This window comes from Seriola lalandi, unplaced genomic scaffold (assembly GCF_002814215.2).
Source record: "Seriola lalandi dorsalis isolate HSWRI2012SDOR001 ecotype SW California unplaced genomic scaffold, Sedor1 jcf7180002054522, whole genome shotgun sequence".
In the NCBI taxonomy this organism is placed as follows: Eukaryota; Metazoa; Chordata; class Actinopteri; order Carangiformes; family Carangidae; genus Seriola; species Seriola lalandi.
In genome coordinates, this window is record NW_019525075.1 from 149,112 (window position 1) to 164,376 (window position 15,265).

At 39.8% G+C, this 15,265-nt stretch overlaps 1 protein-coding gene across 5 annotated transcripts; it reads right to left on the reverse strand.

Moving 5' to 3' along the window:
* Nucleotides 1-238: 238 nt before the first annotated feature.
* On the reverse strand, nt 239-12,851 carry LOC111660829 (protein polybromo-1-like). Of its 5 annotated transcripts, none has more exons than XM_023414237.2 (30): nt 12,767-12,851; nt 11,056-11,105; nt 10,730-10,827; nt 10,464-10,611; nt 10,213-10,362; nt 9,406-9,522; nt 9,252-9,320; nt 9,049-9,147; nt 8,882-8,967; nt 8,701-8,786; nt 8,355-8,571; nt 7,645-7,786; nt 7,401-7,495; nt 6,971-7,250; nt 6,694-6,799; nt 5,949-6,588; nt 5,637-5,848; nt 5,338-5,523; nt 5,023-5,180; nt 4,677-4,928; nt 4,439-4,584; nt 3,972-4,129; nt 3,664-3,847; nt 3,183-3,384; nt 2,881-3,082; nt 2,612-2,764; nt 1,909-2,070; nt 1,441-1,493; nt 785-998; nt 239-645 (listed from the first exon to the last, which is right to left on the reverse strand). In XM_023414237.2, exons 2-30 carry the CDS (start codon nt 11,095-11,097, stop codon nt 482-484), a joined length of 4,821 nt encoding a protein of 1,606 aa, XP_023270005.1. In that variant the 5' UTR covers nt 11,098-11,105; nt 12,767-12,851; the 3' UTR covers nt 239-481. The 5 variants fall into 5 exon arrangements, with proteins under 5 accessions (XP_023270005.1, XP_087032134.1, XP_087032133.1 ...); XM_087176008.1 differs by having other exon boundaries at nt 1,909-2,067; nt 10,957-11,105; XM_087176007.1 differs by having other exon boundaries at nt 10,957-11,105.
* Between the last annotated feature and the right edge of the window lie 2,414 nt (nt 12,852-15,265).

The following is a 15,265-nucleotide window of genomic DNA, read 5'->3' on the forward strand; positions in this document are numbered from 1 at the left end:
GCGTAAGGCATGTGTTTACTATTTAAATGGTACAAATAGATAAATAATTGTGTTCACTATATGAAGGCTACATATGGACAGTAGAAATGTATTTTCTACTTTCACTTAAGACGTCTGGAAGACTCTTAAAGACACGTGATGGTTCTTCACAAGTGACAGCTATTATATTACAGTTCAAGTGATGCATCTCAAACCTCTGCATACAGTAGATCCTTGTAAGGAAATGAATACAGCCAAATTGAACTGTTCACATTTTAATCGTGAAAGCATGAAGGCATTCATCACAGAATGACAGTCTTAACAATAATGTACTTAGAACAGTATATCTGAAATGTAAAACAAAAAACAGCTTCAACACAGAAAGCAGCTGATATGAATACAAACACATTTTTAAATGACAACACAAATTGAACATTTTTAGTGAGCGTAACCCTTTTCCTGTCTCACAGGTTTGGGAACAGAGGCTCAGAATACTGGTATGCTACAGGTTGTGCGTCTGACGGATGTTTAGGGTGTCTCGCAGCATCAGGTCACGGAGTCGCCAAAGTGCATCTGCCATTGTCTTGTGGGCCCCCTTACTCTTCAGCCAATGGGATGGTAGTCTGCTCTCTTGCTCTTTTGTCAGGCGCACATCTTGTTTTTGAACTGAAAGTGTATAAATATGATAAACATTAAAATCATAGTTATTTAAGGAAGTCAATGAAGTGAAATGAATATTGATGTTCTTTTTAAGGCTTTAATTAAGTGTGTAAAAAAAAGAATAGTTCAATGCATGTGTCTTGACCTGAAAGGGCTTGGTCCCACTTGCTAATAGTAGAGGATTCTGCAGTAAGGCCCTCGATGTATCTGAGGTACGCCTCAGAGTGGAGCAGCCGCTGAGACTTGGCCGGCGGAGACACAAACACTGGGGTGGTTGGCTGCTGGAGTGCAGGTTGTCCCATCTGGCCTTGTCCTGGATATGGTGGTGGAGCTTGCTGCCCTGGGCCCATCAAACCCATCTAATGACATTATTATAAGAACTCTATTATTTCTCTGATCCGGAATAGAATTTACACTGCATTTAAACTTCATCAATATCTTGATTTATTCAAAGCCCCAATCTGGAACTGTTGTGTGTGTCCAAACATCACAAGCGTCATATAGTGGTTGTACATGGTCTGTGGATTAGGGCTATAAGCACCAGGTTTGCATCATCAGCATGTACTGAAATACTAGAAAAAGACAGAAAAAATGGAACTGGATTTTCACTCTCATTTCTGAAAATGTTTTAGAATAGCCTGAAGTAACCATAAATTAACTTCTGATCAATTTCTTGACATTAGCCAGGAGTCTCATAACCTTCTCTGAACACATTAATCTGCATCAACACAGCAACTTGTACCAAAACTTTGATCTTGCATCGAATTTGCAACGATTAGTTTAGAGAGTCTAATAGATTACCTGGGATCCATGAATGTTTCCTACTCCAGGTCCACCTCCCATGCCATTGACACCTGTTGTGATATTTCACATCAAGATACTGTCAGAAAGTGCAGGAGGCCTCTTGATACTGGTTTAGATTACAAACACTACATTCAAAATTCAATACTAAAATGATCCAATGTCATTAATCTACATTAGAACAGTTAAGAATGCCAATTATGAATATATTAATTCAAATATCAGGTTTAGTTTTTTTTTTTGGCTCAATGGAGACACTGAATTTCTCTCAGTGATACATTACCAACAGGCCTACTGGTAATGACCAGGACAAATAACCAAACCCCAGTTGAGGCTATATGCTCTCAACTGAGTAGTCATCAGCTTAAGGACCTCAGCCTATTGGTGCAGGTATCCCCTCCAGTAAGTCAGATTGGTAGACAGGAAGCAACTGCGTGACAGGTGGGGTGGCTATGATGGCACTCTTACCAAAGAATGGCATTCCAGGGAACCCAGGCATAACAGGCAGGAGATGTTGGGGAAAAACAGGCACCCCCATGTGATGTAGTGGTATGCCAGTCATACTAACCATGCCTTCAACATGGCCCTGCAGGGGCATCATAGTTGACCTATATGCACCCATCATTCCTTCTTAGGAAGGGACAGTAGTAACACAAAACAGCAACATGCATCAGTCAAACATGCATCAACTACTTCACTACCAAGCATGCATTCATATGTTAATATACTGTTTATGCTTTCATTTAATCACCACATAATTATGATGGACATGAAATGGAATAAAGACCACACAGATGAAAAATGCACAATCAAGACAATTTGATGCACATGCACTACTCTCAAGCACTCATTAATTTTTTTAGTATCAATCCCCAAATGGTGCGCAGCAACCTTTCCCTTATGGAATGCATTCAAATATTGATATTATGTGGAGTCTATACGATGTGAGGATTGAGGAATAAACAGTAATGTACAACAATCAAGGTTTGGACTTATCAATTAAGTGAAACGTTAGACAACATGAAATTGTATCACAAAGCTGCACATTATGAACATGCAGACATGCTGGTGATTAGGAAATTTAAAAAAGGTGGATAAATCTAGAGGTTCAGCTTCTTATTCCAGCCTTCTGGTGTACACTGGGAATCCATCTGCATCTATGAGGGGTTACCTGACACAGGCGTCATGCTGGGATTTAGCATCCCCATGGGGGTTGGGGGAGGCACCACCCCCATCAGTGCCCCTACTGGGGTACCTGCTCTAGGGGACGTCTGATGATGGGCTCTGTCACGCTCCTGCTGCTCGGCCACTTTAGCTGCTCGCTCTGCAACACAATAAAGACAAATATAATATCTAAACTTTGTACTATTTACAAACCACCGGATCATTACTAGAACTGATCAGTTTTGTCTATCAAATTGGAATAAAAGTTCTTCTCACCTTCATACTCTGCTTTCCTGGAACTCTCCAGATTCCTCCACTCTGTTCCAACGAGGCGGCTCAGCTCCCCGAAGGAGAAGTCTGGGTGCTGGGCTTTGATGACGGCTCGCATCTCACTGCTGAACAGGATGTAGCCACTCATGTTGATCTTCCGCTTTGAGCCTTCCTTCTTTGACAGACCTTTAATAGATTTTGGTGTGGACTGCAAACAAACACAGGAGCCATTTAGAAAATGCTCCTATTTCACCTGTTAGTTTAAGTCAGAATTTTACATTGGTAATGAAAGACTTTTCCCCCCTGACCTGTGGAGGAGTGTAAGGCATGATATCCATGTCACTGGACATGGAAGATTGCATCTGAGGAAGAGACTGGTCCCCTAGCTCGCCATCATCATCCCCAAGATCCTCTAGCTCCTCATCTGTCATGTCAGCAAACTTAGCCTCCAGTTCCTCAATTTTCCTGTCCAACAGAGGTGATGGCTCCTTCTGGGGCACTATGAGCTTTCTGTATAAGACAATCAGCAAAATATACTGTGCATTTTATCCCATTTTTTCCAAATAAATCATTCAGAAAAAACTGGCTGCCATATTTTACATTCTTCTTCCATTATACTGGAAGATAGGCATAGATGATCTTGAAGCAGAAAGGAACAGCCAGGATTTATACCCTTCCATGTTTGGGTTTTGTTTAGGACAAGTGTATAACAGTCCTTTAACAAAGTAGCTAGTCATTCCTTTCCACCTGCCAATAATGACATAAGCATTTAATGTACATATTGTTCACCTAAAATAGTATATTTCATCCTCCACCACCTTCCCAGAGAGTGAAAAGCGCTTAAGCCCCTTGAACTTCTTCATCTGCTTCTCACTCTCGATGTAGCGGCTCTCGCAGAGCAGCACATTCTCTTCAGGTACTTCAGTTGGCCGGCATGACAGGTAGTCTTTGAAGGATGAGACCACACACTTTCCTGTGAAATTAAATACTGATTCAGTGAATGTAACTAAGGATCTCAATGAAGTACAAACACATAAAATAATAGTGATATATCACTTTCTGCTATCTATTTCAACCATATACTGTAAGGAGGGTACCTATGATGCAGGTCATGGGGCAAGTCTCCTCCAGGTTGCTAAGGAACACCTCCTTCTTGTAGAACATCTTAGTGGGCTCATGTTCTGTTTCTTCTGGATGGATGAAAATGGGACCAAAGAAGTAGCCTGCTCCATCTCGCATCCACATTTTCTCAATCCTGTATAATATATTTAAGACATAAGCTGAATTAGATACACTGGTAATTAGATAACCTCTAAATATACTTGCAACACTGTCATGCCATTGCTCCAAGCTCCCTGTATTCCATAATTTCCAACCAGACAACATCAAAAAGTTCCTGTGTTCATGATAGATGGGAAGGAGGTGTTTTGCATGCATTGTATGCATTTAATTGAAAATTGCTTATAAAAAAATGATATCAACTTTTGTCAAATTTAAACAGGGCATACGCAACCATTCTAATACACTGTAAGTACTGGGAAACATATACAAGCATCAACTCTACCTGCCCACTCGGTGGCGCACTAGTCCATGAGAACCAATGTAGACACAGTCTCCCACTTTGAGCCACAGGTTGTTGTAGCAGAGCTGCTCATAGTACTGACACCCTGGCTCCCCATTGGTCATATCCATTGGAACATCCTCCCTCTCCTGCAGACACAAATTGGTTTCCTAACAGTAGTCTGCAATTTTATATATGTGTATTCATTCCAATTTTATAGAAATAACCAACTGGCATTTACCTTCTCCACAATACTATCTGTCATTTTGCTTTCATCAGCCATCTCTGGTGGTTTCTCCTCTTGTTTGGGGGCAAACATGGATGCCACACGGACCACAGGTAAGGGTACCTCTCTGGGAACGAACCGAACCGAGCTCAGGGGCATGGTCCACATCTTGATCTTCTTGAAGGACTTGGATTTGGCAGAGTAGCGTGATTCACAGACAAATACATCCTCGGCTCTGAAGCCTTCTGGGTGAAGTTTGAAGTACTCCTTAAATGCAACACATCATAAACATTTGGTCAGAACTGACTACACACTCCGACTGCTACAGCTCAACAACACGGATGGAAAATCAAGCCTTTACCTTCACAAACATGACCACACATTTGCCAAGAATCTTGCTGACAGGAGCTTTGTTGTAGTAATCGCTCTTAAAGACTTCCTTCTCCAAAAACTTTCTTGTGGCGAGATGAAATGTTTCATTTGGCCTGTAGAACCAGCAGCCATACAGCCACTTCTCACCTGCATTTATCAGAGATGGAAAAAGTTGAATTAGATCAGACCTAAAAAAAAAATGATGCCTTGCTGAACTAGAACAGCAATTGAAGATACAGTACATAAAAATACTGCTTTTCTTTGTAAAAACAGATTATTTTGTGATCAGTGCTAAGGAACTGACCGGTGTCATCTTGCCAAAGGCGTTCAATGTAGATGATATGGGGCTGGAGGTTGGGCTCTGCAGGTTCCACATACACATAGTCTCCCACATGGTACATACTGTCCTTGAAGCTACAGTCCTGACTGTAGGTACGCTGCAGGTTAGACTGCCATGATCCTCCAACAGAATCCTCCCTCTTCTCAGCTTCTGGGAATTCAACAGGTACTCAGTGAAACAAGGCCACAGTATATGCAGAGACAATGCATGGTGGGATAGAACGTCTATGTATTGTGAACTTAAACTAATATTTAACAGCATACCCCTTTTCTCCTCTTCCCTTTTGATTTTGTCCTCCTCGAACTCCTTGGGTAGTTTCTCTTTCTTCTCCTTTTCCACATCACTATGCAGATGTTTGGAGGTATAGCTGAGAGCAGGAGACATCAGGATCTCTCCATTCTTACACAGCTCGTCTCTGATCCGGATAAAGAACTGCTGCAGCTCCACAGCATCTTCAAAGATCTCAGAGTCGGTCCTGTAATGAACAAAAGGTGTAACACTAACTTTAGCTTTGTTTTAATACAATAATGCTGCAATATCAATGCTGCAAGATGATTCGATGGCTGTTACCTCACCTATTCAATCGTCTGGCCTTTTCCAGCACTTCAAACATATGATCCTGAAATACATCCAACCTCTTGTAACGCCCTCGGTCTACATTAGTCCTGATGATCTCAAAATTGAGTCGTGGCTTCTCAGGATTTGCAGGATCTAGGGCGGGAATCTCAGCGAGTGAATCACTGTAGCAACGGCCCTCGTCGTCTTGGTGACTGAGCACGGAAACAAAGAGGCTGCGGATAAGTTCCTGAATGAGGCGGGGCACATCAGGCACATGGGCATCATCTCCTCCCTCCAGGTCACGCCTCGTCTCTAACAGCACCCTGTGCAGCACCAGAGCGTCACGGTAAATCAGAGACTCGGGTTCGTTGTAAGTACAGGCATTGTTGAACATGAGCACCAAGTCCTCCACCAGTGCATCCACATCTTGGTATTTATTAGCCAACATGTGGCTCTTGATCTTCTCCATGTCCACGGGTTTCTTGATGGCGATGTAGTAATCAGGCAGCTCAGCACGAGACGGCAGCCGCAGGAAAATTGTGCTGAGACGACGGCCCCGCTTATCTGTGTAGTTCTTGACAGCCTCATAAAGCTCATTCAGCTTTTGCTGTAGGGGGGTTAAATACTTGGACTTCTTCAGAGTGATACTGTTCTTTCCTGCAGTCAAATAAAGTGTATGTGTGTTACTGGTAACCAATCTTTCTACTTCTTGATAGGTAACAAACCCACAAGTAAAACCCATGAAATTAAACTGTGACATACTTATTTTCAACTTTGGGGACATCATGTCATCATCATCAGTCGCTGGCCCAAGATCCCTGCGTCTGTCTTTCATAATCTTCTCAAGGATGTCAGCGTCATTGTAGACCTTAAACACAACAAAAAGGTTCGTCATGAGGAGATATTGATCTTTTTAAGAACTTTGGATCAGACTATATTTAACTCACAGTTAACAATAACATTTTTCAAAATTCAGATTTACATCCATAGTCTATTGAATTCACTGAAGAACATTGAGGGCTGAGAAATAAGACGTTACCTGGGAGCCTTCCTCATTGTAGTGTCGTGCATTGCGGAACATCAGCTTCATATCTTCCACCATTGAATCTTCAGTCATGTACTTGTCTGAGCGGATGTTGTGCTCAATGGTCCTGAGGTCCATTGGTTCCAGGATGACCTTGTAGTAGTCGGGGTAGTCCTTCTTTGAGGGTTTGACCATGAAAAGGTCACACAGTCTCCGACCACTGCCAGCTTCTCGCGCATCAGTGACCGCAGCTAAGAGAGCTTTCATTCTGTTTTTCTTTGTGTTCTTCTTGTGACTGGAAACAAAGTGCAAGTCAATTGTCACTCTCTCCCTCCACACACACACACACACACACATACACACACACACACACACACACACAAACAAAAAAAAACAAAACTAATAACTACAGAGAGTTAAGCAAATAAAATGTGACGAAGTGCACCTTTTTCTTTTTGTACTACTGGTGTCAGATGTGGCAGAGGAGAGCATGCTGTCTCCATCATCATCATCCCTCTGTAAAAGCTCTTTTTTCTTCATCTAGAAAGATAAAAGGTGATATAAAACTCAAATGGTCTGAATGAATTTAAAACTTTGCTCATTGGTTCTCAAGAACAGGTACACAAAACCTTCTCAGCAAATGTAGAAAAAGAAATTAACACAGATGCAAGTAGAAACTTAGGACTGACCTGCTGAATGTGTTGGAGCTTGAGCGCACGCTTGTAGATGGAGGAGTGAGGAACATTGTAGCGTTTGGCATTCTCAAACATCAGCGTTATATCAGAGTCAATATGCTCAACACTCTCGTATTCATTGTTCTTCATCTTGTTCCTGTGGGGAATTACGGGCTCTCACATTTGGGAAGGAGGGCACAGAAATACTGTACTGTACAGTGAATGTGTGTGACGCCGTAGGGGTAGAAAGTAAAAAGAGAGAATGTTGGTAGAAAGAAAATAAATCAAATTAATGATGAAAGCATGAACAAATTCTTCTAATATTTGCTTGGAAAGCCGCGTAAGTGATCACCAATAACCCTTTCTACCATAATACCAATTGTAATGTACAAAAAACCATTGGATGTAGGACGAGGTAGATGTGTTATCTGACGTATATATGTTGTAAATTCACTGTCTCTAATGACAAATTTCAACCCCGCCGGTAAAAAGCTGATCTACTATAAAAAGCTACATTTGCATTTTATTTTTGAGAACATTTTATATGGCAACCTGGACTATATTCTCAGGCTCCACTAAATATAGAAATATCGAAAGTAAATAGACATTAAACCCCCGAGTCAATACAACACTTTTTCTCAGAGGATCGTTAACTCAATTTCCTCTTCTTGTTAATAACAGACAAATGAACACATAAAGTGAGGTCAGGTCTTTTTATGCCATACTTAATCTGATGGAGGCAGATGGGTTGGCTAATCTGGTGGTAGTAGTCAGGGTAGTCCTTCCTGGAGGGCAGCTGCAGGAAAGGCTCAGAGATCAGCTGGCCCTGGCTGTTCCTGGCACCTCGCACAGCTTCATAAAGCTGGAAGATCGGGTTACTCATGTCCATGTTAGAGGTCATACTCTCTGCCTCTGATTCCCCCTCATCATAGTGAACAGACCCTGAGAAATACGGGAGGTATGACACACCCATCACATTGCAGCAACGCCTGCAACAATTCATTTTACAGAGCATCTTAATCAATGCCCAGCGGAAGCAAATGTCTGTGTGATATTGAGGAAAAGATGTACCGGAGAGTATGCCTTCGTCATCACTTTCATACTGAAGAGCCATGGTGATAGCAGAGAGGCGGTCTCCCTGGGCAGACCTTCTATTCCTGACCAGGACAGACAGAGCAAGAGGAGGAGCAACAGCGTTAAAAACAAAACATTATTTCTTTCCACATTTCTCCCACTATTGGTTCCTGTGTACCTGATACGAATGCTGGATTTGATTGGTTCTCCATGTTCCATCTCAGACTTCTTTTGTGAAAAAATCTTTTTAATGGTGTTTGCATCCTGGAACACATGAGTTATGTCAGATGTTTGCATGTCAAATCTATGCTATATACTGTATCATATTCTCAGTTATGCACTCACCTTAAACACCTGGGATCCGGGCTCATTATAAGTTTTGGCATTCTTGACCAGCAAATCAATGTCTTTAGCCATAGCGCTGACACTCCTGTAGTGGCCCAACTAAAAGAAAATATATTTATTGGACATTTATCAAAAAAATTGTTGTAAATAATGATAATAATAAATAATAATGCATATTTAATGTAGGCGGTGTGACAGCATACCTGAATCTTTTGAGCGATGATTTTCAGATCAATTGGTTCCTTAATGATGGCATAATAATCTGGATATTGCTACATGAAAAAGGCAAACTACACATTAAATTCAAGTCACTAATTTTACTGACAATGTCTTTTTTCATACTGAAGGAGCTTGTACCATTTTGGAGGGAAGCTTCTGGAACAGCTCACTGACCAGACGGCCAGTAGGCTCAGTGTGAGACACCACAGCATCCAGGAGCTGCTCAAGGACCTCTTTCAAGCAGCTAGGTGCACTCTGTCATTTACAAGTTAGGTTAGTTAAGGTAATACAGCATCATCCCTAGTCACATACTGTAAACTGTACATATACTCACAAAACACCAAAAAACTAAAACAAAAAACAAAATCTAAATCTGTCAGTAGTAAGAGAAAATTTTCTTTTAGTGTGGTTTTGCTTTCTAATAATAACTTTGATCAACTATACATATATATAATAATATAATATAATAATATATATAATATTTTGAAGTAAGAGGCACTTGAGCTGCATAATGTCCCCTTAAAAATCATATATATAAAGTATATTAAACATAATAACAAATGGGAATCATTTGAATTCACGTACTTATAGGTGTACACATGACGTATGAGAGCTGTCAATTTGAGTACTATTATCATGATTTAAAGTCTGTGTAAGCTTTGATCACACGTTCAATAAAGAAATGATTTATCCGTTATGTTCAAATGAATGTAGCAAGGTGCTCAACGTGCTACTAGCCCACCTAACCCCTACGTCATGATAGTGTTCAAAAGAACACAAACAGATGCCACCATGTTAACATATCTTGTATGTCATGTACCACAATGGAGTTTGACGAAACACTGTAGGATACTGTGAGTTGATTCAACAGATTAGTATTGCTGATTCTAGCCTAAAGATGGATCTGAATAAAGAGTCATAATAAATCAGAATAAATAGTGTCACCTCATCTTCAGTGGACCCTCCAGGGTTGTCTTGTGCGTCATACCCATCATCATCATCATCATCATATTCCCCTCTCTGAACAAATTCATTCTTGGTGCGCAGGTAAAGGTCCCACAGTTTACAGGCTGCCCTGTACTCAGGACTGTCAGACTACACACAAGCAATACATAGTCATGTTAGGTGTATAGTCGGAGCCATGCACAGATAGATTTTCATTTTCTTTCAACAGACTTATACACATTTTTCTTTACCTTGTAATAGGTTTTTGCGTTGTTAAATAACAACTGAAAGTCACTGGTGAGTTGTTCAACATCATCATATTCCTCCATCTTTAATTTCTGCTGGATTTTCATCATGTCAATAGGCTGAGACACCACGTGGTAGTAGTCTGGTTGATTCCTGGAACAAATAGGGACTTGTAAATTTTCTGTGTCTAATGTTAGTGTTAAATTACTTGATTGATATTAAAAGGAATTTCAGGATGTAATGTATCATGATCGCTCATCCCTCTACTCACCTTCGTTTAGGGGCTCTGATGAACAGTTCACACAACATCCTGCCCTGGTCATCCTTGTAATCTCTGATTGTGTTATATAGTTCATGACATACAGCAATCTGCAAGACAAGAATAAACACTGAAAAATATCCACATCCTTTCCCATGTAAACTACTTAATCAGTCTGTGTGGTAGTATAATTCTGACAGTATGGTTTAAAAGACAGTAACTGAAATCTGTAAAATTACAGGATCCACAGTTGGTATGTTTGAGGTCCTTCTCCTCTTTCTCCCAATTGAAGACACTAACGATGAAGTTTGGCTATCGTCAAAATCTCCTCCACTCACACTGCTAGAAGGGGAAGTCGCCCGTCTCCTTTTCAAGGCCATGACGAACCCTTGAGAGAAAGACAAATTCCAATAAAGTAACAAGTGTCTCTATATGGAAAATGGCTCAGATTAGAGCTATATAATATTACACACTTACTATTATTTCCAAAAGTATTTAAAGAGTTTATCAACTATAGAGACTGAGAGCATAGTCAGTCAGTTAAACCAGCTGATAGGGTTGCAACCTGTGCCACATGATACAGAATAGTGCCCTCCTGAAGATTAGTAGCATTTTTTAATGATTCCTCACAAAACATTGTTCCTAATTTCATACTAAAACCATTTTCATTGTAAAATGTTTATAACAATATTTAAAGCTGGGAGCACTTGCCTCTCCTATTGAGTGTGCACTTTGGTTGTAGCTACAAGTCAGTCTACAAGAGGCTGAGTAAACAAGGTACAAGCATACTGTCACAGCATTTGACAATTTTCTATTATTAATTTTTCTTCTATAAAGTATAAAGGAATGGGGTCTTTTAATATTGTGAACTGGGACATACATACATGTTGTCTAAAGGAATTCTATCGGGAAATTCTTCAGTTACATTGCTCAACCTGCTGAAATACATGAGGACACCAGCTGTACATGGCAGTTCTGCTCTGGTGCCCCATACAGTGAAAATGAATGGACACTAAGACAACTGTTTTGTGTGTTCATCATCTGATTTCTAAATACAGTATATTTATTATTTTTGAAACATCAAAAGTTGAATTTAGGTTTAAGAATAGTTTCTTCCACTTGTTGACACACCCCCTCATGTCAGATGCAACAGACTCCTGAATGGCAAGATGAATAATCTTGGGGTGAAAAGGTAGGAATATGAATAAGAGGCAAAGTTCAAGGTGTCTTTTGCTTTAAAGATAATAAACATACAAATTGAGCAATGTAAATAAACAGGAAAATTGGAAATAGACAATTCACTTTAATGTGGAGAAAAATGGTACTGCTGAATAAACAGATCAAGTTGCTCTTCTCGTCATGGTAGACGATACCTGTAATTCAAGTAACATTTTACTTAAAGTTAATAGGATATATTAGATAGCTGACAGTGCCATTATGAATATTCTCATTATGGGGCCCAAAGGGAGCACTGGAGATGAAATTTTATGTCACCTCATATGAACTTGGAACCCTAATTAAATGTTTTACCTTAAGACTATTGGCCAAACACTTTTGTAAAATCTGTATTTTATAAAAATTGCTCTCATATGGCAACAGACCCTCTGTCCTCCTAGCAGATTTTATGTACCTTTTTTAAGCCTCTAATGGTGACAACCCCACCAGCTGACTGCTATCACCTGAGATAACATTTCTAACAACAGACGACCAATAGAGCTGGCATGTCTGGCGGTCTGACTTAAAAAAAAACCTCGAACAGCTCTCCCTAATGTCACCTAGCTGCACACAGCCACGCACCAGCAATAAGCTAGCGTAAGGAGCAGCAGCTGTCCAGCTGCCTGGCTGTCACTCAGAGCAGACAGGTATACATCGCGGCACAGCTAACGTTAGCTACAGTTAACGGTTAGCCCTCAGCATCAGTTAACGTTACAGCCGAGACAAAGACATCACTGTAACAACGACTAACGTTACAAAGCCTCCGTTAAGTGCATCGACGACAACCCCTGGAAATGATTTCAGTTTAACCCTTTGACATGGTTGTGTGCTTACCTTCTGTCAGCACGTTACTTGACCCACACAATCTTTACCATTAAGAAAACCAATCACTTATCGATTTTAGACAGAGAGACACAAGTGCTAAGTTAGCAACAATTTAACTGCTACTTCCGTCTGTATGCCTTCAGAATAAAAAACCTATATGGTTTATGCGTAGTTATAAGTACGTTTAACATAGCTATAATGATTTTTTTCTGCTCTTCTCGCTTTAATGTGGGATTTGTTTGATATGCAGGTTGCATAATGGTGACTACTTTAGTATTTAGAAACCACATTCATGACACCATTACAAAATAAAGTTACGACGTTTCTGATCAAACAATAAATGCAACGCAGTTCCTGTTAGTTGAATTCTACTTTACACATATTATTCTCGCCATTAAACCTAATGTTTCCAGCTGAACAAAAGCGATTCAGGTTTCTAAAATACACCATCACCTATGTTAAATTTTGCCGCCCTCACATCATCAACATAACTCATGCTTGTTTCCTTGAATGATGTGACTAGATTGTTACCTACAGACAGCAGTTTTATTTCAAATCGACTGAATTCCTGATGCCATTCTCAAGTGATTGAGGATCACACATCAAATTCTGTCTTTTCTTTCCTTGAGTTACATTTACTGTAACCAACATGTCATCTTGCAAATGCAAAATGACTATAAAAGCACACTTTGGCTGCTAGACTGGTTCTCTCACTGATTTCTGAGATTCATCTGAATTGAAGTTGTTGTCTATTCAAGGCAAGCCACATATGTAAAGCCATCATAAAGACAATAAAAGAATGTTTGAGGTGGACTTAGTCCATTCTTGTGAAAGTAATGGTACTATATTGGTGCACACTATTTGTTATCAATAACAGTCAAAACTTAGTAAACTGCAGTAGTAGTAATCTGCAACTGTGGCTCCCAAATTGGGGGTCAGGACCCCTTCAAGCGCTCCCAATATAAGTTTGAAAGTCGAGGGTTGTGAGACAATTGACAGGCTAGAAGAAAAAATGTTATGCTAATCTTATCTTTTAATCTAATGAATTCATGCAAAGCTCTACTACATCAGGCCTCTAAAATTATTTAAAGGAAATCACTCCTTTGTTAACCTGCTCAAAACTTACTCAGGAGGTCACAAATGGACATTGCTTTGTTTTAAGGGGTCAGAAGCCAAGAAGGCTGGGAACCAGTGAGCACTCAAACATGTAACTAGAACATGACTAATAGTCACTTAGCTCTTGTCAGTAGTTTATATGAGAGAAAATGACTAAAAGGGTAAGTAAACAGGTAGAAAAGAAAGAAATGTCACTGGTCAACTATATATGAAAAAATTAAGGCTGGGGTGTCGAATTGAGGTATAATAGTGGTATGTAATTTGATCAGCAGTTCACAAGTTCTACTATTGCTTTATTAAGGGATTTATGCCATTAGACAGTTTCTCATACCACTGTGAACGTGAAGAAGAAAAAAGAAGAAACATTATACCCTACATGACAGGAAAGCATCCCAACGAGGTTATGGGTTCTGTAGACAAACAGAAGATGGGTTGATTGGTAATAGGGTTACTGGTGGAAAACCAGCAGATAATGAACAATGAAGTAATGACAGTCAGCTGCAGTAAAATATCAATGACAGTGGGCAAGACAGAAGAGTGTAAAATTATTTTTGAGGAGGCATCAGAGAGGAACTGCATACCGAAGGACATAATCACCCCTTCAAATTGTTCACAAATATGAAAGAAAATTCCCTTTATTCTTTTGTGCACCCTTAAAAAGTATTCATAATTGACACTCCTACAGTCTGGGGCAGGTTATACCACATTTTTGAGATATGACCAATTGTAACAATGAAAACAAAAAATATTTAAAGTCAAGCCAAGGAATAATATGCACCAAATGATTTGTATTCCAAGTAAAGAACATTCAGTTTGTTTAACAGAGAGCAGCATAAAGCTGGAAAGTTTGAAGTTTGAAACAAAGTTGATACTGTCTGATGTTCCTGTTGCTATGAACCACGAAATGTGATGTATTCAGGTAAATGTGTGAGCAGCTGCATGAAATAAGTGACTGGAATGGGCCAAAGACAGTTTGTTTCAGTAGAGATACAACTTGTTTTCAAAAGAGAGTAACAACAAGACAAATGGACACTGAGCAGTCTTTATTGATATCATGATTTGAGGGCAACACCATGAAAATAAGTTTCAGTGTTTATATGCTATGTCATGCTTCAATTTCATGCATTACATCTTGCCTGTGTCACAGTGTATTTATAGTTTGATCAATTTCATTTAATTGTATACTTTTGTCTTCACATATACATGTCCTAATGTTGGATTGAATCTATGTTTTTTTTTTTAACAGTGCATGATGTGCATGTGCTCTTCATGACAGTGTGAAATAAACTTAATAAAATCATATTAATGAGCCTAATTATCTCCTGAAGATGGCAGTAAAACCACCTTCCACAAACCTTCAAAACAGAAGAAGAAAAAGGCGAGCAGCAGCGT